The following is a 25,608-nucleotide window of genomic DNA, read 5'->3' on the forward strand; positions in this document are numbered from 1 at the left end:
TCTCTAGTCTCTCTAGTTCCCTCTTTGCCTCTTCGGCCTCGTTGATAAGAGTTTCTCTGAGAGCTTCCTGCCTTTTTAGACTCAGTTCCATCTCTTCCAGTTTGGCCTCCAGCTCGGCCGGGTTTTGGTCGTCTTCTAACCTCCCCTTGCAACAAGACTTCAAATCCTCAAAGTCTTGTTGCAAAGGCTTCTCCTTCATGTCTTTCACATCGTTGTGAACCTTGGAAGCAGTGACATCAGAGTTAAGGTCTCCTGGATCACTGGACATCTCTTCCCTCTCTTCTCTTTCTAGTCTCTCAAGTTCTCTCTTTGCCTCTTTGACCTCGTTGATAAATCTCTCTCTGAGGGCTTCCTGCTGTTTTAGCCGGAGTTCCATCTCTTCCAGCTCCGCCTCCAGGTCGGCCATGTTTTGATTGTCTTCTATCCTGGCGCTCTCCATTTCCAGACTGGAGTCCAGTCTTTGGGTTTCCTCATCTAAGATATCCAGATGTGCAGGAGCGAAGCTGCCTTGGGGGTTTTGCTGGACTCCCGTTCTCGCCTGGGGTCCCATCATTTTGTTGCAGTATTGCTGAAATAAGTGAAACATTTCTCCTCAATACAATCACTAAAGTTGTCGATTGGTAAACTACCTGAAAGAGCTTTGCGCACGTCTGAACTGGTCAGTGATATTGCAAGCAATGAAAAATATGCAGAATTGTGTCACATACAATTCTGAGTTGATGACATCACAGACTGCATCGCCAGTGACATCACAGAATCTGCCTTTGCTGGCAGTGTGACATCATTCCACCACCAAATATCTCACTATTTATTCTTGTTTACATTCAAAATAGTCCATGATTCACTCGTTTTTATCCAAACTCATTTCCGTTTTGGGCCAGATCAAAAACCTGAATGTTCATAAAGGGCCTGTTGTGCCAGAACATATTGATAAAAACCAATTAAATTGTTAAAATATCAATATATAGGTGTTTCAGCATCAATAAGTGTTTCTTAAAATAACATAATATTGAACATCTTTTCACACTAATCAGTTCATCCAGGATTGTTTTTGTGCTTTTCTGCAATCATCACAGATTTTGTGGCGCTAATTTAGAAATATCTGTAAGGAATTTTTTACAATATTTGCGCTAACATATGATGTTAAATGTGATCTTTTATTAATCGCTCTATCGGTCATGGACTATAACTTGACATCAGGTCAGGCTGAGACAGCAGGCACTTGAACCCAAATGTTTATGGACAATTTTGAGAAAAAATGTTGATAAACTCAGAAAAATGTTGATAAACTCAGAAAACATGTTGATAAACTCAGAAAACATGAGGGGATCTGTTGATTTTTGTGTGAATTTTGCGGTTATTTGTAAAAACTGGAGGGGCCCATTGCTATGATTTGGAGTCTAGAGGGCCACATAAAAAGCTATGGCGGGCCAGATTTGGCCCTCAGGCCTTGAGTTTGACACACATGCCATATATGATAATCTATAGAACTTTTTTCAGTATCTAAACATTTTGAAGTTAATTTTGCTTGTTTAGTCAAACATTTATTTTCTTTTGTATTGTGGAAAAAGGGAGTGTGAAAGAAAATTTATAATAAATCGATGTAAACACCATGAAAAGTAAAATATAAAAACTAAAACTATTGATTTATAAATCTTGTTGAAAGTTGGTTAGGATTGATTAAGCCTCGTTGTTAATATCAGACTTAAAACTCAAAACTGTAAATGAGTAATAGATGTAATGTGCTAGCATTGTTGTGGTTTGTTTATGTTGTCATAGCAACTGCCTAGCAACATGGCTGTCAGTTAAAACAAAGAATGTTGTAATCTATAGTTTCAGTATGTTTTTGTTAGCTTTTTAAAGGTATTGCGGAAAACGGCTCTTTTGAGTTTAAAAACAGTATTTTTTAAATCGTTAGTACAACAGATGAATTGTGACTTTTTACAGATACCAGCTCTGCCAATCTAGTGAAAGTAAAGCCTTTAATCTCATAATTATGACTTAGCTAACTCACTATTCCACATCTCCACTAAGTCTTAGCGGAGATGTAGAACATAAATACAAGTTTTGTTTGTGTTTTCAATCAAATTGGATCCATAACTTCTAAATAATTGCAGAAAAAACAATACACTACAAAAAAAAAACATCAAACTTCTGTTACATAGAGAATAAAAAGCATATTCATGTCGAGGAAGTGAAGGTTGTCTGTTTCTGGTGAACTCTGAAGAACCTTGGATAATATCAGTTAAAACATTTAATTTTCCTTTGGGATCAAAAAGGTATTTTTATTGAATTTGTGTCAGTTAATCTCAGTATTAGCCATAAAATGTCCTTCCTGCAGGCATGTTGGATCAGACACGTCTCCATTTAAACACAATTTCCAGATATAATCTCAAATTCAAACAAATAAACAAACAAACTTCTTGTATTTTTTCCACCAGCAGCAGTAAAACAAATAGTGGAAAGAGAAACTTTATTAGAGCATGAATTTGACTGATTTTTTGCTTCCTCAGAGGCCGAGGTTTTAACTCGGTCCGCACAACGCAAGCAGGACTTTCTGATAATGTCCTTTGGTGTCGTTCTGTTAAAAAACAAAATCAGAAACATTATTGATGTGGTTTGAAACGTAAACATAGAAACAGTTTGGGAAACGTATTTTACCAAGATGTCCTCATGTAGGGTTCTCTCAAACATTGCCCGGTACTCCTCTACGACCTTCTGCAGGTCGACCTCGGAGCGGCTCACCAGGATCCGGATCAGAGTGTGATCACTCGTACCGTGACCCTGGTAAGGCAGAAAATGGACCAAATGAAGTTTTAGTTGGAAATTTTGATTCCTTTTCATGGATCAAACTAAGTTAAGTTAAATTATTATGTGTGGTTACTCTAACAAAAACTGTATGTTGCATAAAAAACTGTTAACAATCTTAGAAATATATTTTGCCAAAAGTTACTTTCTACACAGCAAAAACTCAAAATCTTACCAAGTATTTTTGGTTTAGTTTCCAGTTCAAATGTCTTGGTAAACTTTAAATAAGACAAAACTATATCTTGCTCAAAATGTAACTTTTGGGCAAGATATAGGAGCTTGTTTTAAGTCATTAATTTCTTAATATAGATTTTTTTTTTAAAGTTCTAGTTTCACTTTCAGATTATTTTACGTATAACACGAGGAAAAATCATGTTGTAAGTGAATTTCTTGTCAAAAGTTTAAAATTTTCATCTTTTCAATTTTTTTCTAGAAAATGTCTGTTTTTTCCAACAAAGTTTTGAATTTTCAAATTCAGAAATTTCTGAAACTTTTTTTCTAAAGAGTTTCTGAGATTAAATTCAAAATTTCTGATTTTTTTCTAGCAAATTTTCAACTTTTCAGCCTCAGAAATTTCCCATTTTAGATGAATCTCAAAATTTGAATTTTTCTAGCACATTTTGAACTTTACAAACTCCGAAATTTCAAAGAATTTTCTAGCAATTTTCTGAGATTGAAGTCAAAATTTGAATTTTTCTAGCAAATGTTTGACTTTTCAATCTCAGAAATAAAAAAAAAAATTCTAGAACATTCCTGAGATTATGTAAAACTTTCTGAGGTTTCTTGGCAGAATTGTACCTTTTTTCTATCTACACTGGTATTAATACGGCATCATACAAAACAATTTTTACACATCTGGAATTTAATGACAGACAGCTAAAACTGATTTTATGTTAAAATAGCTTTCCATATCACTCCAAACTAAGAAGTTTATTAAAACATGGTAAAATATGAACACTGTAGTCGTAATAATCCAGTTTAATCCCTGTTTTAACCATGTTTTTAGTGGGATTAGGAGCAGCAGACGCGTTCACTCACCTTCATGGCCCGATTGAGTTTCTCAGCAAAGAAAGCCGGTGTGTTCCAGGCGCATTTCACTGGACATGAAAGAGGAAACTCCGTAAAAATAAAATACGTAATACAAAAATAAAAACTCTGTCACAGGCTAAAAATAACAGAGTCCAGATGTTTCTGTGTCTCCCAGCTGTGGAGCTTCAGGGTTCAGCTCAACGCGTCCAGAACCTTTTTTAAAATGAACGAAAAGGTGAGAAACATTTAAACCAACTGGATGCTGCTGGGCTGAAACTGAACAAAAAATAAACAATTTTCTGTTCAGTTTGAGATCCAATTCTAAGAGCAAAACAACATATTAGGGCCATTATAGATAAAGACAAAATAGCTAATTTCTGCCCAAAAAACTCACATTTTTAGAAACATTTTTGAGATCCAAAAGTCAAACATTTTATAGAAAAAACTCAAAATTTTAATATTAATAACAGAAATTTTCAAGAGAAAAATGCAGAAGTTTGAGTTTGAAGTCAAAAGATTTGCTAGAAAAAAACTTTTTAAATTAATTTCAGAAGACTTTGAGAAACGCTCAGTTTTGACTCAAGTCTGAAAATAAAAAAAATAAAAAATATTTTTGGAGATCCAGAAGTGAAATATTTCTGAGAAAAAAACCTCTGAAATTTGAGATTTATCTCAGAAAAGCTAAAAAATAAAAATAAAATAAATTCTGAGATTGAAAAGTCAAAAATTTGATTAGGATGTAAATGTGTAAATTATTGGATTTATAAGGAGCTGCCACATCTAGAACCACCACTAGAGGGAGCAATTCATTGTATTTCTTTTTCACAAATTCAACAAGTGAGACATAAAATTCTAATACTCTGAATATTTAAAATGTTTGAGCTGGAGTGTTAAATTCTCTTTAGAAATTAAGGACTTTTTATATTTCAGTGAGTATACCTGCATTAACAAGCCATTACTAATCATATTATTAGTTGGGAATGGTCTGTTAATGGCAGTACTGTTGTTTATCGTGATAATAATAACACAGAGTGATGAGTTTTGGTGACAGGCCCTCCTACCGATGTCAATGAGACAGTCCTCGATGTCTCCCTTCAGCTCCATCTGCAGGGCTTTAGGCAGCGTGACGTCGCTGATGGCAGCATAATGCTGGAACGCTGGCAGGAAACAAAAACACAACTTTCATTTCATGTTTGAACGACTGAACGGAATATGTGTTGTACTGCTTTTAAATATATTTCTGCTATAAAGTTGAAGATATTGTGTTGTTATTGTTGTATTGTATATTGTTTTTTTTTCTTGAAAAGCTAAGAATAATTGTTGAATTGGATTACATGACCATACGGAAGAATATTATGGCCACTTTTTCAAAAATATCAGAATTTTACCACTAATGTCAAAATTCTAATTAATCTTAAAAAAAAATAGACTTTTCCTCAGAATTTGAATGCTTTTTCTCTCAAAATGTCAAAAAAAATCCCATCTCTAGACTCACAATTCTAATTTTAATCTCAAAATTTTTGTTTTTCCTCATAAATAATTTTTTTCTTTGAATCCAGAATTTTTTAGGAGGGAAATATTGATTTTTTAGCAGAAAGTTTGATATTTTCCATGAAAATATCAGAATCCTAAATTTAATCTCAGAAAAATGTACCCCCCCTAGTGGCCTGAATGCTTTCCTGTATGATTAAAACGCAACATCACCTCAAATTATTGTGACATAACTTGTTCAGGTTATTGAATATTTCTCAGCCAGTCTTCTGTTTGGTGCCCAGGTGTGACCCGGTCACCTGTCAGTGCTGCTCCACCTGTTTGTCCAGGTGAAACCCAACAATCAACACTTTCCTGTGACTCACTTTTAGAAAGCTGCGGCCCGCTGCGCGTGGTCAGGATGTTGATGAAGGTCGACACATTTGCTTTGCCGATGCCTTCACCAGCTTCAAACAAAATCTGGACAAGAAAAAATTAAAATAAAATGAGAACAAAGAAATACCTGAATCTTAAAATCTCAACTTCAACACATGAACTTATGTTTTTTTCATACTTGTACACAAATCAAAACTATAAAAATAAAGAAAAATCACAAAATAACCAAAGTTGAATGACTCAGACTTGCGTTTCTTAATTTAATTTCTACCTTGGCGTCCTTTTTGGCCAGCTCCATGTCGACCGCAGTGTTCTGGTCCCGCTTGGTGTTGAGCATGGCCAGCAGTGCTGTGGTGAAGTCACCGCCGGTCTCTTCCTTAATCACCTCCTCCAGCTCCTTCTGGTACTCTGACAAAATTCAGATCAAAATGTTCAACTTTTAAACTGAACAGAAGAAAATATATGGACAGTCTTGACCAGTGAGAAAGATACAGGAACAAAATGGCTGCTGTCGGGATCGACCTGTATGAGACGGAGCTTCCTCACTGCAAAAACACAAAACCTTAATCTTAAGTGTTTTTGGCCTAGATTCTAGTGTGAATATTTTATTACACTTGAAATAAAACAAAACTAACTTAAAATTAACAAATTCAGCAAGATATATGAGTTTGTTTTAAGTAAACAATTCCTTAATATTGATTTTAAAAAGTTCTAGTTTAACTGGCAGATTATTTCACTTACAACAAAACATTTTTTCCTTGTAAGTAAAATTATTTGCCAATGAAACTAGTATAGTTTTCTCATTATTAAGGAATTATTTACTTAAAACAAGCTCCTAGATGTTGCTGAAAAGTTACTTGTAAGTTACTTTTGTTGTATTTCAAACGTACTACAATATTTGAAATAGAAATTAGACCAAAGTTACTTGGTAAGATTTTGTGTTTTTGCAGTGTTTTCATCTCATACTATTATGTAGTAAACAAAGAGTTGGCCTGAAATCTATAGACAAATACAATCAGTGTTTAAACGGATCAATAAAAGACTCACAAACTCTTTAAGTGAATAACGAGGTTCTGGTGACTGGCAGAGTAAGAACATGCAGTAACAAACACAGGCTACATGTTTGTGTTAGCTAGCAGACAAAAGCTACAGTAGCTATGCTACATTTACTAGTTTAGCAGTAAATACAGTAAATATAACAGATATTTTATCTTATTATTACACAAAGGTGGATAGAGTTATGAAATAGTTGTAATGTGCTTTTATTGTTTATAAGTTAGATAGGAACGAAACGAGAGCTAGTTCCTAGCTTGTTTACTGTTGTCATAGCAACTCCATAGCAACCGCCTGCCAAGCCGACTGTCAGTTACAAAGTTCACGGAAGTACGACGTCACATGAGAACCGCGTGTAAACGGAGGATTTCATAAAAACCTTGTTTGAAGACTTTCTTTATTTCTTGAATTTCTGCGTAGGATCTCGTCGCCAGAACCTCGACGAGGACGTCCTCGTCTGTTCCCAGACCCTGTGGCAGCAAACAGGACGAAGAAATTTATCAGCAACGCACGGCAACGTTGATCCTAAAACACAGGGGTGTCCAAACGGCGGCCCGCGGGCCATATGTGGCCCCTGGGCTGATTTTGCGTGGGCCCCCGACCACAATTCAAAAATTACACTAGCTTATCTCACCAGCACATGGTGGTCAATAGTCATTTAAAAAATGACTTGTTATAAGTGAAATTATCTGCCAATAGAACTAAAACTGTTTCATCAATACTAAGGAATTATTTTCTTTAAAACAAACTCCTATTTTACTAAGAAGTTACTTGTGAGTTAATATTTCAAGTGCACTAAGATATTTGTGTGAGAATCTAGACCAAAGTTATTTGGTAAGGTTTTATGTTTTTGCAGAATGAACAGGAAAAAAATCATAATTTAAACTAAATTCCCCCCAAAAAAGGTAAAAGACAAAAATGTTGGACCAAAATTAAGGCATTTTTTCACCATTTTGTTGCTGGTGGTCTGGTACCAAAATCTGACGAATTATCCTGAGATCTTCTTCTTCTACATAATCCCTACTTCTAGATAATTTATATGAATTCATTTTAAATATTAATATTTTCATTCTGGTACTGAAAATAGAACAAAAGTGCATCTTTTTATGTTTATATTTATGAATAGTGGCATTTTAACTTGTTTTCTTCGTACTACAGATAGAAAGGATTCGGTATTTTTGATCACAGTTAAGATTGTAAATCATTACTGGTTTACCTTGGTGGCTCTCCTGAGCAGGTAGGCATCAAATTGAGCTGGAGGCATCAGCAGAGCCAGAACCACATCCTCCAAATGTGACCTGAGGACTGGCGTCAGGGATTTAACCAGATTCTGGAAAAACAACATCAAAGGATTAAATTTATTTAATCACTTTTCACTTTTGAACCTGAATTACTTAAATAAACTTCCTGCTGAAGTTACTGAGATGCATCTGTAGTTTAAGCATCATTAAAGTCCCATTAGTAGAATGTAGCACCCTCTGGTGGTGACATTTAATACTGTATTTAACTAAACTTTTCTTCAAATTCACCTTTTAAAAGTGCTGAAAAGAAAAGCATACGGACACAGTTACCTGTTTGAAAGCAGGGAAAATAAAATCTCACAATATCAAATCTGACAACAAAATAAGACGACCGGAAATGAGCGGCTGTCGAAATGGACGGTCGAGCTTTCAGATTGATTCCCGCCCTTATCCTCAGCGAATGCTCCGTTGCATAGCAACAGTGACGAGGCTAAACACAAGCTAGCAAAAAGCTAAAAGAAAATTGAACCGGATCTCTCCGTCATTGTTTGGCTTCATTGACCAGCCAATACCTTAAAGTAAAAACAATTCGATATTTTTAATCTTATTATAAACTTAGCCAATTCACAAATACCCTCACACTAATCAAAAAACACTTGTTTCCATTTTAGAAAATGAGATTAAAGAAAAACATCAGAAATTCCACCAATTCTAAAGCCGTTAAAGCTTCTCTATTTAATGTATTTATGTAATATGTTATTGTTAGTAAACTCTCAATACATAACAGTGAATTTTATTGTAGTATTCAGTGTCCTGTGTCTCAATGATGCTGAACTTTATTATTATTCAGTTAAACCTACATTTCATTAAATTAAATTTGTACCAAATTTATAATAATAAAAAAACATGACTATGCAACCGTTTTCAGTTATTTAAAACTGTAATCTTTTCCCGCTCTGTCTGCCATTTTTACAAGAACAAAAATCTCCTCTTTGTCCGGCCAGGAACCTTGAGAAAGAATACACCAGTGTTCCCTTTAAAGCCGGGGAAAGAAGGACGCTTTGACGGCTGCAGAGGAAGGATCTGTGATGACGCATCTTTGTGCACTCAGGATCCAGCAACAACTTACTTTTCCAAAGGACGATTCGTAAACGGCTTTAATTTTCTGCCTCTGCTCGTTGTTTCTCTTCGCCAGAATGGCACCGATCACATCCTCATCCACTTCTAGAAAGAAAAAAATACAACCATTGCTAAATAGTCACTTTTACAAAGCTAAAACCTCAATAAAAACCTCAAATGACCTGAAATGGTAAAGTTTTTCAGTAATTTATCAAAAATAAAACACATTTCATAGCCTTTGTATCTAAAACTTAGAAACAAGAACATTTCTGATCACTCACTTTTACTTTGAATGGCGCTCTGAAGGATCGACGCGTCACTGCTAGCATTGAAGTTTGGATACGGAGTGACCGTCCCGTAGTACTTTGGTTTGGGTTTCTCCTTCACCTTCATAAACAACCAAGATTAGATTATTACCAAAACAATAAATACTGCGGAAAACATAATACGGCTCAAGGAAATGATAATGGACGTGTTTGATTTGCAGAAATCAGTCCAAAGATGAATCTCAACATAGATTATCACTGATTTATTACAATAATTCAATTCAAAAAGTGAATTGCATATGAAATTATTCTGTTTTCAGCTGTTTTTTGTGTTTACTGTGATGAATATAACTTACACTTCAGTTTTTTCTTCCACTAAGCTTTCCATACTTGCATAAAACACACTAAGCTACCTGCTTCTTTTTTTTATTTTTAGGAAAATACATTTTATGGCTTAAAAATATTTAACATAGTTGACATTTGGACTGATCTTGTGTAATATTTTAATTTTATGAAAACCAATTTGTGGTTATCAAAATTATCAAAATTAATAAATTTTGGGTACTGAATGTAAATGTTTCACTTTTTGAACTGAATTATTGAACTTGATTTGATGATATTCTAAATGTATTAGCCTCCACCTGTATACTCACATTGACGGTTTCTTCCTTTGGGTCTCTGTTGTGGATGATACCTTTGAAGAACTTCTTGAAAAGAGACATTTTAACTCGAGTTTTAAATGGACAAACCTGCAGGGGACAAAAAATAGGAGATTTGTAAGTAATTTAGTTGTCACAAGAGAAATGGAGAGAAGAACTTCAGCTGTCAAACAAGGAAAAACAGAAGAAACAAAGATGGGTTGGTGCGTAATTGGTGAGAAACAAAGACAGGAAGCTAACAAAATGCAAAAAACACAAAACAATAATTTAAAAAACTGACAGATTTAAACATTTAGGATCTTACCGGAGTCACAAAGCTCGTCCAGACAAACGTTGCAGTGAATTCAGATCACGCCCCTCTCCACCCTTTTCTAGGTAGTTTTACCTGAACGGCATCAGCCAATCACCTGTCAGCTTTCCCACCAGGTCTCTGACAGGTGTAGCAGCTCCTGTTCAGTTTTCACCTTTTTACCCCTTTAACTCAATCCGATTGTGACTCATGGAAACGATTCAGGAATCAGATAAAAGCCGACAACAACTGACAACGACAAGCTGACAAAAGAGACTGGAATCCACGAACACACCCAGCGTGGTTCTGTTGAACGACGGCTGAACCAGACGGTCCACATTCTTCCGTTCAGAGGTTTGGTGTTAAAGGAGAGCTGGACTAAAGCTATGAACCCGAAATCATGTTACTTCAGAACATGGAGTTTGCAGTTAGGAGGCTTTGATGATAAATAAAATAAAAACTGTTTTGTAGGATAGAAAAGTTAAGGAATGATTGGAGTTAAATCATGAATAGCTGGAGGTGGCAGATTTATTCCTAGCTAACTTAGAAAATAGGACATGTAGACCAAGAATTAATTAAACAGTTTTTTGAATACAAAGTCCATTAAATCAACTCCACACTTAATACATTGCAGTCTTTATTTGTGAACGTGTTGCTGTACGGTTTGAAAGCTTAAACAATCGAAAAACGCAAAATGCACAGTGAAAAAAGTATTAATCATGTAAATTTTTTTCCAGTAAACATAATCAAAATGGGGATGTTGACAGGAAATTCCCACCAGATGTTGGTAACAAAACAAATAATCCACTCACACAAATAAATCTAGCCTACATAATAAATAAATCTAATCTACTTATCTAACCTAAACTATAAATGTACTTATAAATTAAAAGGTATGTGCAGTTAACTGAATAATTTATGAAATATTGAAAACACTGCAAAAAGAAATTAGCAGATTTAGCACTTGCTTTATTTTTATATATATATATATATATATATATATACTGTATATATATTACTATTTATTTAAATCAAATCAATATCAACCATGAATGTGTTGGTTACTTGGGTTGAAGTTCATGTCTGTTGTGTTTCATGTCAATGGGCCAATCAGAAACATGTTTGTAAAAAATAAACAGACATGTTAAATTAACCTAATTTCTCCACTGTAGTTTAAATCTTCAGACATTAAATGTATAAACATCACAAATTAGAAAAGGCACAAGACAATTTTCTTTCTATGTCAATCATCTTGCAGGGTGTCACTACTGATCAACATAATTTAAGGACAAATTAATGTTTGTTTGAATTAAAATACAATATTTTTTGCGTGACTTTTCTTTATATTCATTGCAGTAGTGAATGTTGCATATTTACACTCAAATTTTAACAATAAATTGGTTTAAGTGTATGTACTTTGTCTATTTTGTTCTCTTTTTGTGGTTTTCTCATAATATTAACTGGGAGGGGCTCCTCTCCCACGGCCTCGGCCACGTCCAGCACCCGGACCCGGCCCGGGTCCTCTCGGTCCTGGTGCCCGGTCGACTGGCCCTCGAACGTTTGGGTTGGAAGACGCCAGAGCCACATCCTTCTGTAAGTTTACTCCTTTTCCAGCAGAACCAGGTTTTGTTTTGGTGGGTTTCGCTTCTGGTTCTGGTGGTTTTTCTGCAAAGAAAGGCTTCAGTTAAAACTTGGCTTTACGACCGTAATGGGTTACCAGACAAAACCAATAAGATGAAAATTAGGGGAAAGGTAACACTTTAGAATCAGGGCTAAGAAATTAGCTTCTGAATTATTAGCAATAGCTTATATTTTGGTAGCTAGCTTAATTATGATTGCATAATAATCAGGTAACATTTTGAAGGAGTCAAATTGTTACATTAGTATAAAATAAGGGCATTATTTTTACCAACTCAGTAAAAATTAAATGCAACCTGCTTATGAACCATTAGCCAAGTAGCTACACTGCAAGAAGCTAGCAAAAACAGAAGAAATCTGAAAATATTTCACAGCCGTTGCTGTATTGTGATTACTTAACTGTTAAACTGTTACAGTTATGTTGACTAACTCATAATAAGAGTTAGAACGACAAAGAGAAGAACGACAAACAAATCAAGGACTATTTGCTAATGGACCGTTGTCTTATGAGTTATCTTTAGCTCATCCTCATGTAGCTACTTAGTTAGCTAAATATGGATTAAATATACATCAGATTGCTTTAGTCCTTTGATAATCTCATATTTAAATTTGTTAAATTAGGCTATAATCAATAAAAAAAGAGGAACAAATCAGGACAGCTAGCAGTTAGCTATAAGTGGCTAAATGGTAGCCATCTTACTAATTACAGCTTCGTTTTGATATGTTTTAAAACTAGCTCAGTACTAGCTAATAATTTGACATCAGTAAACATAAACAAGACAAATTAAGGACAGAAAGCTAATATTTCTCATCACAATTTAATAAACAGTAAGATTGTAAGAAGATAGTGTGATACTTGCTAATGAGCAGTTAGCTTATGAAGAACTTATGAAAACATTTCCTTAAGTAGCTGCATAATGACTAATTAATAATCATTTCATCTTAACTTAATTCCATTTTTTATTATCTCATAATATGATAACATTGTATGAAGAGTCAGGGTAAATATGGTATTTGCTAAAGAATTGTTAGCTAGCAATGATTTTGGTAAATAGCTAACAATGACAAGTAATTGCTTGTTGATGATTATGTAATCATGAACTCTTAATAATAACTTGTTTATTAGGTATTAAATTTAGATCTGCTAGTTTGAAATGAGCAAGGAAAACCCGTATTAAACAATTAGCCATTAGCTAAAGTTAATTTTATGTTTTGTGACACTTTTCTCTACTTATTTCTAACAGGCTTTGATGTTATTTAGATATTATCTTTTTTAATTATCTAATAATTCAATAGAGATAATTATTTATGATTAAATCAGGTGTTCATGTTTAGCTGATGTTTAGCTGCTAACATTCCCTTCTGTTAGCCGTGACGGTGGTTCTGGTGTGACTGACCAGGCTCCGGCGGCGGACTGAGGGATCGGTTGGGCAGCAGGTCCTCCAGGTCTTTCATGACCTGGTTGGTGCTGTCTTTGTTATTTCTCCGGTTCTTCTCTTCGTCACGGGCCTGGACACAAAGAGATGGAGGGAAATATGAAAAATTAAACGCTTAGCCAATAATGGAAAGGCAAGCTAGGAGGTAACAACGTTTCCTTAACAACTGGACAGCCATTAAGTGATTCCCGTTGGGATAAAAATAAATCATCACCATTAATAATCATCTACTCACCATCTGCATCTTCTTCTTCAGCTCCATGTTTGAGTTTTGGTAAGCTTCGGAGACTGAGTTCAGATAATAGATGGCCAGCCTGTAACAGATAAACTGAACTAAAGAACTGTTTCTTTGGCTTTGATTTGACTAATGAGTGTAGAGGGCCATATAAAAGGCTTTGGCGGGCCGGATGTGGCCCCTGCGCCTCCAGTTTGGCACCCGGACTTACACCATGAGCAGCACGGCCGGGATGATGAGTCCGGGGTTCGCTGCGTAGCTGAACAGGGTCCCCATGAAGGCCGGCAGATCCAGCCTGATCGTCTCCATGATCACATCGAACATCTTCGCCCGCCCGCTGCAGAGTCACACAGACAATAGTAACTAGTTACATTTACTCTATTACATTTACACAAGTGACCTTTTGGGGATAAAAGTACTTTTAGAACTAGTTTTATTAAACTGTACTACCCAATAATTGTGCTGACAGTAACAGAAAGACGACTTCAGTATATTTTTCTCAAGAAAAAGTAAAAAATATCCACACAAGAAGTTACTCAAGCAGGAGTCGGGTAGTTACTAGTTACATTTACTCAATTACATTTACTTGAGTAACTTCTTTAAATAACTACACTTTAACTACGCTGTACTTTGAGTTATTTTATTATGAAGTATTTCTCCTCTGACTTGAGTAAAACGTCTTGATTTTCTACCCACTGAATGAAAAACAAACAAGTTTTAACCAAAAATCCACCTGGAAAATATAAAGTTTAGTGGAAATTTTGGTATTTTAAGAACAAAAATGACAATATAAGTAACAAAAAAATAGGCAAAAGAAAAATTTCCCAAATGAGTTTCTTTTAATAAAAACTTGTGAAACTTTACCAAAACCTGCAGGTGTGTGTCTGTGTTCGGTGAATTTTTAGTTAAAACATGTTTGTTTTTCATTCAGTGGTTAGAAAATCCAGAAATTTACTAAAGTAAGAGAAGAAATACTTCATAATACAATTTGTCAAGTAAAAGTAGTAAAAATACTCCTAACAGTACATTTTTCAAAAAAGTTACTCAAGTAAATGTAACTAGTTACTAGAGAACTCTGGTTATATGAATTATTATCATTTTTGTCCTTAAAATACCATTATTTTGAGTTTCAAAATGCAAAAATTTTCAACTGTTCAAATTCAGAAAATTTCCAAAAGTCGAAAATTTTAGACCAGATTAATCTCAGAATTTACTTTTTTTCAGGTTTTTCTGATTTTTTACTTTTCAAGTTCAGAAATTTCCCAAAAATGTTTCTGAAAATTTTCTGAGATTAATCTAAAAATTTCTGTTTATTTTTTAGCAGATTTTTGACTTTTCAAACTCAGAAATTTCAAGGTTACTTTTACTCTTTTTTTTGTTATTGTTTTATAATTTTCTATTTTTTTAATTATTATTATTATTATTTTTGGGTTCTCTGCCCTCATCTGCACACATAAAGTCTGGGCTGGTTTTGTTCGGTACCTGAAGGGGCCGCAGTCAAACGACGGCGGCAGCGTCATGATGGTGTAAACGACGGGCAGGAGGCTCAGGAAGAGGATGAGGAGCAGGAGCCCCATGTAGAAGTTGTTGGACTTGGAGGCCTTGAAGACTCTCTCATGGGGGACGTTGGTGGCCATGACGGCCCAGCACTGGTAGTACATGGAGCTGAGGAGGCGGAGCACGTTGATACCCACCAGCCCTGGGGCGTAAAACGCTCCCATCCTGTCGGAGAAAAACACAGTTGTGACTTTAAACTCAAGATTAAAGTCAGAATTCTGAGTAAAATGATGCAACCTAGCTCAGGATTAACGGTTGTAGATATTTTAGGGGTTTTTTAAAGACTTCTTTCAGCATCTTGTGGTCTGTGATTGTTTTTAAAGTGTTTTCCAACCAAATAGTATAATTTTATAGCAAAATCAAGTAACTATGTTACCTTCAGTTGTTGTTAAAATGCTATATATGCCAAATTTGACCTAAAAGAAACTCAATTTCTAATTTAACGCCTTGAAATTGGATCTCTGTCTCTTTTTGAAGCTCCGCCTATAGGAAGTCATCCCAACATGGCTCCTCTTTTAACCCTTTAACGGCGTTTTTTCCCCCAGAGAAGCAGCTCCTATAAAGAGCTCAGCAGGTGTTTGCTAATTGCTGCTGGCTAGTCTGAAGGAGCTGAGTGGGGGAGGAGCTTTGCCTGGAAGGCGGGGCTGGGCCCATCCTGGCGTTTTGCCCAGCTGAATGGTTGCCATGGAGATTAAAGGATTTCTCAAACATGAAGGAATCAAAGCAGCACTCCGGGTTTGTTTGGATGAGGGAATAACATCAGGACATGATGTAAAGATAAAATAAGTTTATTTTCATGATACTGGCCCTTTAATGACTCCATTTTACCATAATGAAGCAAAACCAAGAAACAGAAACATGGAGAGGAGTTAAAACACTGACGACGTCTTTAGTTTTTACCAGATCATCCCCTGGTTGAAGACCAGTCCGAGAACATTTCCACTGATGTCAAACTCTCCGTAAGACGGCTGAAAGTGACCAGACAACAATTACCACCAAGACAGAGAAATGGGTCCAACCTAAGATATTTCCAGGTGCCTTGAATCATATTTAGAGAATTATTTAGACCTGAAACTAAAGTGAGACAATAAAATATGTTTCTCATACAATCTGGTGTTTAAGTACGACAGCGTATTAGGGTCATTGTAAATAAAAAAAGAAAACAACAAAGGGATACGTTTCCACCCAAACAATCTCAAGGAACAACAATTTCTGAGTTTGGAGTTTAAAAAATTTCCTAGAAGAAACTATTTTAAGATTAATCTTATACTTTTTAGAGAGAAAAACTTCCATGACTTTCAAAAGTTAAAGATTTACGTGAACAAATACCTGAAATTTCAAAATCAAAAATTTTAAACTTTTCAAACTCAGAAAATTTCCAAACGTCTAAAATTTTAGACTAGGTTAATCTCAAAATGTAATTTTTTCTAGCAAATTTTTAAAACTCAGAAATAAAAAAAAAATATTTTGAACATTTTTTGCAATTAAGCAAAATTTTTCTTTTTTTCTAGCAAATGTTTGACTTTGCAAAGCTACAAATTTCCATGTTTTTTCTAGAAAATTTCTAAGCTTTTCTGAGAAAAACTCGGCAGAAATGTACTCCTTTTTTTTAAATGTACACCAACCCTGATAAACTGCCCAATTAACCTGTCACTAAAAGCAAAACATGAATTGATCATTTAAAATATTGATTGATATTCAAGATGTCTTAAAGTTCCAGTGTTAAATATTTATTAGAATTTAAAGTTTATTGATCTTTCAGAATATGTTATATCTTGAAAATCGTCTCAAAACAACAATATTATCGTTTATCGCGATAACTTCTCGGACAATTTATCGTCCTACCTGTGCTATTGATTACCAGTTTTTACTCAGAGCAAAAATCTTCTAGCAACTTGAGGTTGATCAACTTTTGCACGAAACCTTCATTGTCCAGGTTTTTGTCTCCATCTGATGCAAATTTCAGTCAAAGTTTTGAATGCAGAAAAACTCTGTGCATATTTTATGCGTTTCTCTTACAAACCAGCGTTTCCAGTGACTTACAAAACCAGCTTCCAGGTCCCAGCACCAGCAGTAGTTGAGGAAACGAACGATGACGGCGCGGGCGAAGTCGCCGATCAGGATGGTCAGGTAGGTCACCTGGATGTCTGAGACGGTCAGTTTCACAAACTCCTGCAGCACAGCGAGAATTTCCAGGAAAATTACGTTTTATTTTCATATAAAACTGAGATTCTTCATCGTAAAAGTGTAAAAACCAGAGTTATGTAGTAATTAGTTACATTTACTTGAGTAACGTTTTGGAAAAAATTTACTTTTGGGAGTATTTTTACTTTTTACTTTTACTTTAGTAATTTTATTATCAAGTATTTCTACTCTTACTTGTTACAAAAAATAAAATTTTGCAAAAGACAATTTTTTTTTACAAATCAGTTTCTTTCAATATAAAACTTAAACTTTCATAACTTACTAGTTTTTCATTCAGTGGGTAGAAAATCCAGAAAATTTACTCAAGTAAAAGTAAAATTTTTAAAAAGTTACTCAAGTACTGAGTAACTGATGAAGTTAATATTTTAAAATTACATCATCAGACGGACCAAAATATAAAGTGGAAATTTTAATTTTAAGGAACAAAATGACAATAATTCAGGCAACCAGAGTTGGAAACAAAATGTTTTAACCAAAACCTCACCAGACAAAGACACAAACCTGCAGTTTGTGTCAAAGTTTTATAAGATTTTTATTGAAATAAAATGATGTGAAAACATTTATTTTATCTGATTTTGTTATTTATATGAATTATTGTCATTTTTGTCCTTAAAATACCAAAATTTCCACTTAACTTCATATTTTGATCCATCTGATGATGTAATTTTTAAATATTAAATGATTGATAATTTGATCAGTTACTCAGTAGACTTTTCACTAAATACTTTTTTTACTCTTACTTGAGTAAAATTTCTGACTAAAACAAACTTTCAGGGTAAAATAATGGATGTTATGAGAGATAAACGTGATTTTTGTTACTATGCCGACTGCCGTCTCCCAGCAGGGGCCTCTGATGACGTCTGCCGGGCTCATCGGAGGCGGAGTGGCGTCCGAATCGTTGAGCAAACGTGAGTAGTTGGCGTAGTACTCCTTCATGGCCCAGATGGAGGCGTTCTTGATGGACTGTTCCTCGTCCAGCTGGAAGGGAAAAACAACCCAGTCAGGTTTCTAATAAACACCAGTAAAAAGGTTTGAAATGCATCAAAAAACTTTAATTTGATGTTCTGTGTGGAACGTTTTTACTCCGTTATAAAGTCAAACATATCCAGTTAACTCCCAGTGATACAGATATAAACTCTAAACTAACTGGATACCAGTACAATCCAGTCATTTACACAAATACTCAGTGATTTGAGTATTTGTGATAAACAGTCCGAAATTTTTGAAACTCAGAAATTTCTACGTTTTTTCTAGAAAAGTTCTGAGATTAATCTCAAAATTTCTGAGATTTTTCTAGCAAGTTTTCAACTTTTGTTCATCTGTGACAAATATTTTTCAAATCTAACGCAAAAATAAAATTTCCTTGTTGACTGTGGCGGCCATCTTGAATTTTTCAGTGGCTAACGTTCATTTGGGAACATCTGTGCCTTGTTGCATCCACATGTGAATGATTTTACTGAGACATTCGATTATCTGTGCATTATTTGGTAAAAACAACAAAATGACAGAAGCGCAGCTAGCGTTAGCGCTAACATACCTTACTGTTGACCTCATCAAACAGGGCGAACAGGAAGGTGTAGAGGTTTCCAAGGAAGAGGGCGAAGATGCGTCCCAGCTGCCACTTCAGGGCGATTCGAGGATGGTAGTCCTCCAGTTCGGCGATGGTCTCAAACAGAGGCGGACACACCAAACCCAGCAGGGACATGATGATCTCCAACTGGTGAGACACGCCGTAGCCATCAACAGAAACCAGTAGTCTTTGTTTTCTCCTGGTGTGTATATCTAACTTCTTTACCTCATTCTTCTCATACCAACTGAGGTCATCCCTGGTGGCAAATTCCTGCGATCTCTTCACCACAAAGTAGATGAGGTACCCACTGCCGCCAAGACTGCAGGTGATCAGGAAGTTGGCCAGAACCCGGAGAAACCGCCGCAGGTGGATGTTCTCGTCCTTCTGGTTCTCTTGCTCGTCCACGATGGATTCCTGTTCTTACCAAGAAACAACGTTGACGGTTGGCGGGTGGTTAAAGTCGTGAATGCCATCTCAGAGGCTGTGAGGTACCTTGAAGCTGGTGGTGATGGAGGCGTACTTGTTGTCAGCGGTTTCGGCATTGCCGATGAGGTAGTCCCAACTGGTGAACATCTTCCAGGCGAAGGTGAACTCGCCTTCTTCTCCATCTCCTCCGCCGACGTCAGCATTTTTAGCCATTCTAAACAACCAACCAGAAACAGACTGCCACTAATTGGCATTGGCCATTGAATGTGAGACGATGCTTTGGAGACTCACGTCCGGATCACCAGCATCAGGCTGTATCCGAAGCTCCCGATACCCACCAAGAGGTAGGACAGAGGCAACCTGAACTTTAGCGGACCAATGGTTCTCTTGTCGTCGTAATATCCGTAGAACAGGACTGAGTATTTACAGTATCCCTAAAAGGTAGAAAAGGGTTTTCAGAAAGGCAGGGAGTTGGCCAAGTGCTTATGGAAGCTTTCTCTAACGGAGCGTCAAAATCTTCTCATTTTCTGAGTACAGGATTTGGGCAATGTTGCCAGATTGAGCGGATTTCCATCCAATTGGGCTGGTCACATCGTTGAATACAGAGCTTTAGCTTTAGCTTCCTCTAAATACCATGTTGATGTAGCGCTTTAGAGTTAGCTTCTGATTACTGCTTTAGTGTTAGCAGCGCTAACCTTTTTTCACACTACCCACCGCAAGTAAGAATGCTGATGTGAAATTTCAACTGATAGAGCAACAAATAATCTTGCGTCAACGTGGGACAATGTTGGACATTTATAACAGCAAAAACTAAAACCTTTTGCAACCTTAACGACCCGTTGATAAAGGCAGGAGGAAATAAATGCCGTCTTTTCTGAGACTCACGTTGAAGTCCATGAGAACTGAATAATCCTGAGCAGTGTCCTGCTCTGCTCTCGGTACCGTCTTTCTGGGAATGGACCCGTAAGGAAGACCCATGAGGACCTGGACAGTTTAACGTAAAGAGTTCATTTAAAAAACTCAGAATTTTTTTAATTAATCTCATAAATATTCTGGAAAGAACAAAGACATTTCTGAGTATGAAAAGTCAGAAATTTGCTGCAAAAAATCTGAAATTTTGAGATTAATCTAAAACAAATTCAAAATAAAATTTACAATGTCTGAGTTTGAAAAGCCACAGATTTGATAGAAAAATCTCAAAAAAATTCAAGAAAAAAAACTTGGAAATGTTCAAGTTTGATAAGTCAAAATGATTAAAATTAGATTTTTTTTTTCTAAAGTTGAAAATTTGATTTTCATTTGATTTTCAACTTATTTTCTAGACAATTTCTGAGATTCATCAAACAATTTTGGCAGAAATTGACTCCTTTTTGTCTGTTTACAATAATACGCTGAACTGCAGAAATTCACCTCAGGAATGACGACGAGTCCAAAGGTGAGACCAAATAGGACGAGATTCATGCCGTACATCCATCGCAGGAAGATGAAGTAAGAAGCGACTGATGACCCGAAGTGACCTAGAGATTCAGAAACACATTTGTAAATATGGTGTCTACCAAATCCAATTGGTTTTCTGTTAAACCAAACTTACTTTCCACCTCTTTAATCTTCCTCTCCCAGGGGATGCAGGCTGTTCTGAAATTTTCAAAATCTCTCTGAAACTTAATCCATTTCTAAAACAAAACATGACAAAGCACATAGTCTGAAAACAAAAGCTAAATCAAAGAGAATAAGACAAAAATGTGTTGTTTTTTTGTCCAAACCTTCGTCATCATCACTTTGTAGGCATACCACTTCCTGCCTTTTCCTTTTCCCAGAGCACCTTCAAACTTATCCACAAATTGTTGAGCTTCCCTGCAGAGCAGCAGAAAAACACTCAAAAAACTCCAACAATATGCAGATGATGCAGTGGTTGGTTTATATTTGTCTAAACAGGGCCGGCCAAAGAATTTTTGGGTCCCGAAGCAGAGCTTTATTTGGGTCCCCGATACCAGCATGTGAACACCAGATCCTTCATCATTCCTAAGCTAATCTATGTGTGTAGCATTAGCATTATTAGCAATTAGCCTACATCATGCCAGTGTTATGGCTGTTGATTTTAACCTTACAGGAGTAACAAACAAAAGATAGTACTATTTGGATTTTGAGATGCAGAATGGGATTTCAGTGTGTAAGTATTTTAATTATACTTACACACTGAATAGATCCTTATGTTGCATATGAATTGGGCCGGCTCTGTTTAAATTTTCCACCTTTGTTCTCTAGACACAGACATTGAGGAATCTGAGTTTTTATGACGTTACTTTAAGAGAACGAGCCGCCGCTTCATCCGCCAAGGCTTGTTCCTGATGGTGGCGATCAGTTTCTTCTTCTCCTCCACCTCCTCCATTAGCCGCGCCATCTCCCCCTCCGACATGGACTCCTCCTCCTCGTCTGAGTTCGAGTTGGAGTCCGACGAACTGCAGGAGAAACGGAGCCAAATTAGTTTTTAAACATTAAAAGGTCCGACATTCGCTTTCCAGTTTAAAGCAAAGTCTGATAAAAGTGATCAGAAAATACATTTTAGTAGGAAATCACTCTTGTATGGAGCTACATTACAGTCATATTGATACATTCGTGTTCATACATATTTTAAACATTTATTTAACTTGCACTATTTTTGTTTCTACATCTATTAGTAATAGTAAAAATAGTAACATGTCAGTGGTGATATCCAATGTTTTATATGTGATTTTTGATTAAAATAATAAGAAATCACATTTTTGAATGTTTTAGTTTGACTTAAAGCAGACACTTTATGCAAAAATGTTGGTTTCTATTGCTTAAAAAAAAAAAAAACTCCAAGCACTTAAAAGAAAATCACTTCGCTGGTTTTCGGTAATAAGTTGATGCTTTTTGGTGTCTGGAAAATGAGAAATTTCAAAAACCTCCAGAATGTAACGTCACAAATCAGAAGGCACCGTTACCTAGCAACCACAGCAGAGTTCCACCTGTTACCTAGCAAGCAAAGCAGGGCTCCAGCATGTTTTGTCTGGAGCTGGTTTTACTGCTGTACAATGGCTGCTGGAAAAGACAAAGTCTTTTGCTGTTGACTTGCCATCCAGAAACCACTTGATGCATTTTGTTGGTTGTGCAGGAGGCTCCACTTTTGCTTCTCAAAGATGTACAGTTATATAGCTAAAATCTCATTATTTAAGAATGATGTTGTGCAAAACAATTTGATTTCCTAAACTGTTCAGAGAGAAATAATGGGTCACCTTTAAATGACCACCTGTAATACTCAGATCGTCCACCAGAGGGCAGCATGTTTGATTAAAGGGGAGGTGAAGGGAGTAGAATAATAATACATTCTCCTACCTGTCACCCTTCTTCTTCTTCTTCTTCTTGTCGTCATCTTTGTCTTTCCCTTTGTCTTTCCCTTTGTCTTTTCCTTTGGCGTCGCCTTTCTTTCCCTTCCCGCTCTCCTCCTCCTTCCCTCCTTTCTTCCCTCCTTTCTTTCCTCTCTTTCCTTTCCCGTCGTCGCTGTCGTCTTCATCACTGTCTTGGGCTTTGCCGCCTTTCTTCCGGTTTGCTGCTCCTCCTCTCTTCTTCTTGGGAGACTCATCTTCGCTGTCATCATCATCGCCGTTGTTCTTACCGCCGCCTCGTTTATTGCCGGGCTTCCTCCTGTTTCCTCCTCTTCCTCGTCCCTTTGGAGCCTCATCTTCATCGTCTTCCTCTTCGTCGCTGCCGGCCTTCTTACCTCTTCCTCTTCCTCTTCCTCTTCCTCTTCCTCCTCCTCCTCGCCCACCTGCTGGCCTCCTGTTGGCTTTCCTCCAGTTGCCGCCTTTTAAAAGTTAAATCACATCGAACACAATATGAAATCCTGAGCTACGGAGGCAAATTAGAGCCAATATAGACAGAAAAAAAACAGCAAACTTCTGCCAAAAAACTTTTTTTTTAGATTAATCAGGAATTTTCTAGAGAAAAAAATCTGAGTTTGAATATTTGCAAGAAGAATCTCAGAAATTTTGAGACAAATTTCAGAATGAAAAAAAAAACTGAAATAAATCTCAGAAATTTTCAAGAATTTTCTAGAAATTTCAGAGTTGAATATTTGCTAGAGAGAATTGCAGAAAACTTGAAGTTAATTTCAGGAATTTTCTACAAAAACTTGTACATTTTTTGAGTCAGAAATAAAAAAAACCTCTAAATTAAAAAAAAAATCAAACTCAGAAGTTTCCAAGTTGTTTTCTAGAAATTGTATATGAAAAATCTCTAAATTCTGAGTTTTTGTAGAAAATTTTGGACTTTTTGAACTCAGAAATTTCTTTGTTTTTTCTAAAATAAAAAAAACTTTGAGATGATTTTCAAAATTTCTAAATTTTTTTCCATCAAAATTTTGACTTTTCAAACTTCAGAAATTTTTAGATTAATCTCAAAGTTTCTGATTATTTTTGGCGAAAATTTGCTCTATTTCAAAAAATCTACAACGGCCCTTAATACGCCGTCGTTCAACATAAAAGTTTTTTACTCACCATCGCTGTCGGTCTCATCTTCATCAATCTCGATTCCGACTGAGGAAAACCGTGGATGAAAGAAAAGTTTTATTTATTAAAGGATTAATTTTGACAAGCTTGTAAGCAGAACTGGTTTAAAAATATAAACTGCAAAAACACAAAATTATATTTTTGTTTAGTTTCTGGTGCAAATATCTTCTCACACTTGAAATAAGAAAAAACTTACTTATAGGTTAACATTTTAGCAAGACATGGAGCTTCTTGTTTTACATAAATAATTTAATATTGATGAAAAAGTTCCAGTTCATTCATGTAAAAAGACATTTTCCCTTGTTTTAAGTGAAATAATCTGAAAGTGGAACTAACTTTTTTTACTTTACAAATTCTGAAATGTCCAAGTTTATTTAGAAAATTTCTCAAGTTAACGTCAAAATGTATGTTTTTTTCACCCGCTTAAATTTCCAGTTTTTTTCCAGTAAATTGAGATTAATTTTTAAAAATCCTTATTCTTTTATTTTTGGCAATTTTTGATTTTTCTAACTCCAGTTAGGAAAAACTCCAGGTTTTTTTTTTTCGAGAAAATTTCTGAGAATAAAAACTTTTGGGTTTTTTTCATAAAATTTTTTCAACTTTTCAAACTCAGAAATTTCCAGGTTTTTTCTAAAAAAAAAATCAACGATTAATCTCAAATTTTCTGAGTTTTTTTTTACCTACTGTGGCCCTGCCAGCCTGTCTTAGATAACAAATAATTTAGACTGAAGAAATAAGAAATCCATCAGAATAATCTGCTGCAAACCAAACTCATAAATTAGAAATATTCCCGAAACAAAAAGCAACATATTTAAAATGAAACGTGATTAAATTAAAGGCAGATTCCTGGATTATCGCCTCACCGTCCTCCGCCGCTGCGCTTCTTCTCGGCATGATCTTCTCTCTTTCCGTCGCCCTCCGTCTGCTCTGCCTCGGCTTCCTGCCAGAGCCCAACTCAGGTGTCTAACAGCTCTGTTGCCATGGCGACGGCCACACGCAGGTAACAAAGGGTGTTTTGTTGTGAGGTGCAGATCTGCAAAAAAATAAATTAGTAAAAAAAAATAAATAAATAGGTGATGAAGTAAAACCTCTGCTTTATTGCCCAGAGTGGGGGAGGGGATCCTGAAAAGGAGGCAGTGTCGTACCTGTCCAGGTGTAATGGCGCAGGTTTCCTTTCCTGGGAACAAAAAGTTGGCATAGAGTCGCTGAAACACTCTCACTCGGTCTGTCACCCGAGAAGACAGCGGCAGCCATCTTAAAGATTTAATGAAGGTTTAGGTTTCCCTGTGAGAGGCTCGTTTAGCGACCTGTAAATACGAACACGTGGCTCTGCATCTGAGAGGCTTTCTACGGAAAGCCAAAAGAGCCACAAATCACAATTTCTTTTGTAACACAAAAAGTCATGCAAAAAATGTCGATTTATGGCTCAGAAAGCAGTAAAATATGGTGAAAATCCTTTTAAAACGACGTTTTTTACACTGTTGTAAGGACTACGTTCTAAAAATTACACCGTTTATACTGATCATGCATCTGAGAATTTATTATGGAAGGTCAAAAGTGCCACAAGTGCCACCAGTTAAAAGTCTGGCTAAAACGTTTTAAAAAAAAAAGCCAGCTTATGGCTCAGAAAGCTGTAAAATGTGGCAAAAGCCTATGCAATACTATGTTATAAAAAATTATGC

At 35.8% G+C, this 25,608-nt stretch overlaps 2 protein-coding genes across 2 annotated transcripts; both read right to left on the reverse strand.

Annotated features, from left to right (window-relative positions):
- Positions 1–2,423: 2,423 nt before the first annotated feature.
- LOC102226793 (annexin A1-like) lies at positions 2,424–10,591 on the reverse strand. Its single transcript, XM_005813648.3, has 12 exons — positions 10,346–10,591; positions 10,036–10,131; positions 9,398–9,503; positions 9,127–9,221; positions 7,973–8,086; positions 7,136–7,226; positions 5,975–6,111; positions 5,694–5,787; positions 4,899–4,994; positions 3,847–3,905; positions 2,662–2,784; positions 2,424–2,581 (listed from the first exon to the last, which is right to left on the reverse strand). The coding sequence occupies exons 2-12, from the start codon at positions 10,102–10,104 to the stop codon at positions 2,525–2,527; spliced, it is 1,041 nt and encodes a 346-aa protein (XP_005813705.2). The 5' UTR covers positions 10,105–10,131; positions 10,346–10,591; the 3' UTR covers positions 2,424–2,524.
- A 220-nt stretch (positions 10,592–10,811) lies between these two features.
- Positions 10,812–25,241, reverse strand: LOC102227052 (transmembrane channel-like protein 2-A). Its single transcript, XM_023337887.1, is given in 22 exon segments — positions 10,812–11,995; positions 13,366–13,477; positions 13,640–13,718; positions 13,851–13,976; positions 15,122–15,361; positions 16,097–16,164; positions 17,240–17,368; positions 18,221–18,379; positions 18,939–19,118; positions 19,197–19,385; positions 19,464–19,611; positions 19,689–19,831; positions 20,283–20,381; positions 20,808–20,914; positions 20,989–21,070; positions 21,161–21,251; positions 21,701–21,856; positions 22,755–23,151; positions 23,154–23,223; positions 23,915–23,953; positions 24,790–24,959; positions 25,072–25,241. Coding segments are annotated over 22 exon segments (3,102 nt in total). The 5' UTR covers positions 25,181–25,241; the 3' UTR covers positions 10,812–11,786.
- Positions 25,242–25,608: the final 367 nt, after the last annotated feature.

The sequence above is a fragment of the Xiphophorus maculatus genome, chromosome 8, assembly GCF_002775205.1.
Source record: "Xiphophorus maculatus strain JP 163 A chromosome 8, X_maculatus-5.0-male, whole genome shotgun sequence".
NCBI classification, from domain to species: Eukaryota; Metazoa; Chordata; class Actinopteri; order Cyprinodontiformes; family Poeciliidae; genus Xiphophorus; species Xiphophorus maculatus.

Coding starts and splice junctions, on each gene's coding strand:
- LOC102226793 (XM_005813648.3), bottom strand. CDS start 10,104: ATGTCTCTTTTCAAGAAGTTCTTCAAAGGTATCATCCACAACAGAGAC. Junction 9,504..10,035: donor CAAAGGAAGAAACCGTCAAT/GTGAGTATACAG, acceptor TTGTTTATGAAG/GTGAAGGAGAAACCCAAACC. Junction 2,785..3,846: donor AACTCAATCGGGCCATGAAG/GTGAGTGAACGC, acceptor CTGCCTTACCAG/GGTCACGGTACGAGTGATCA.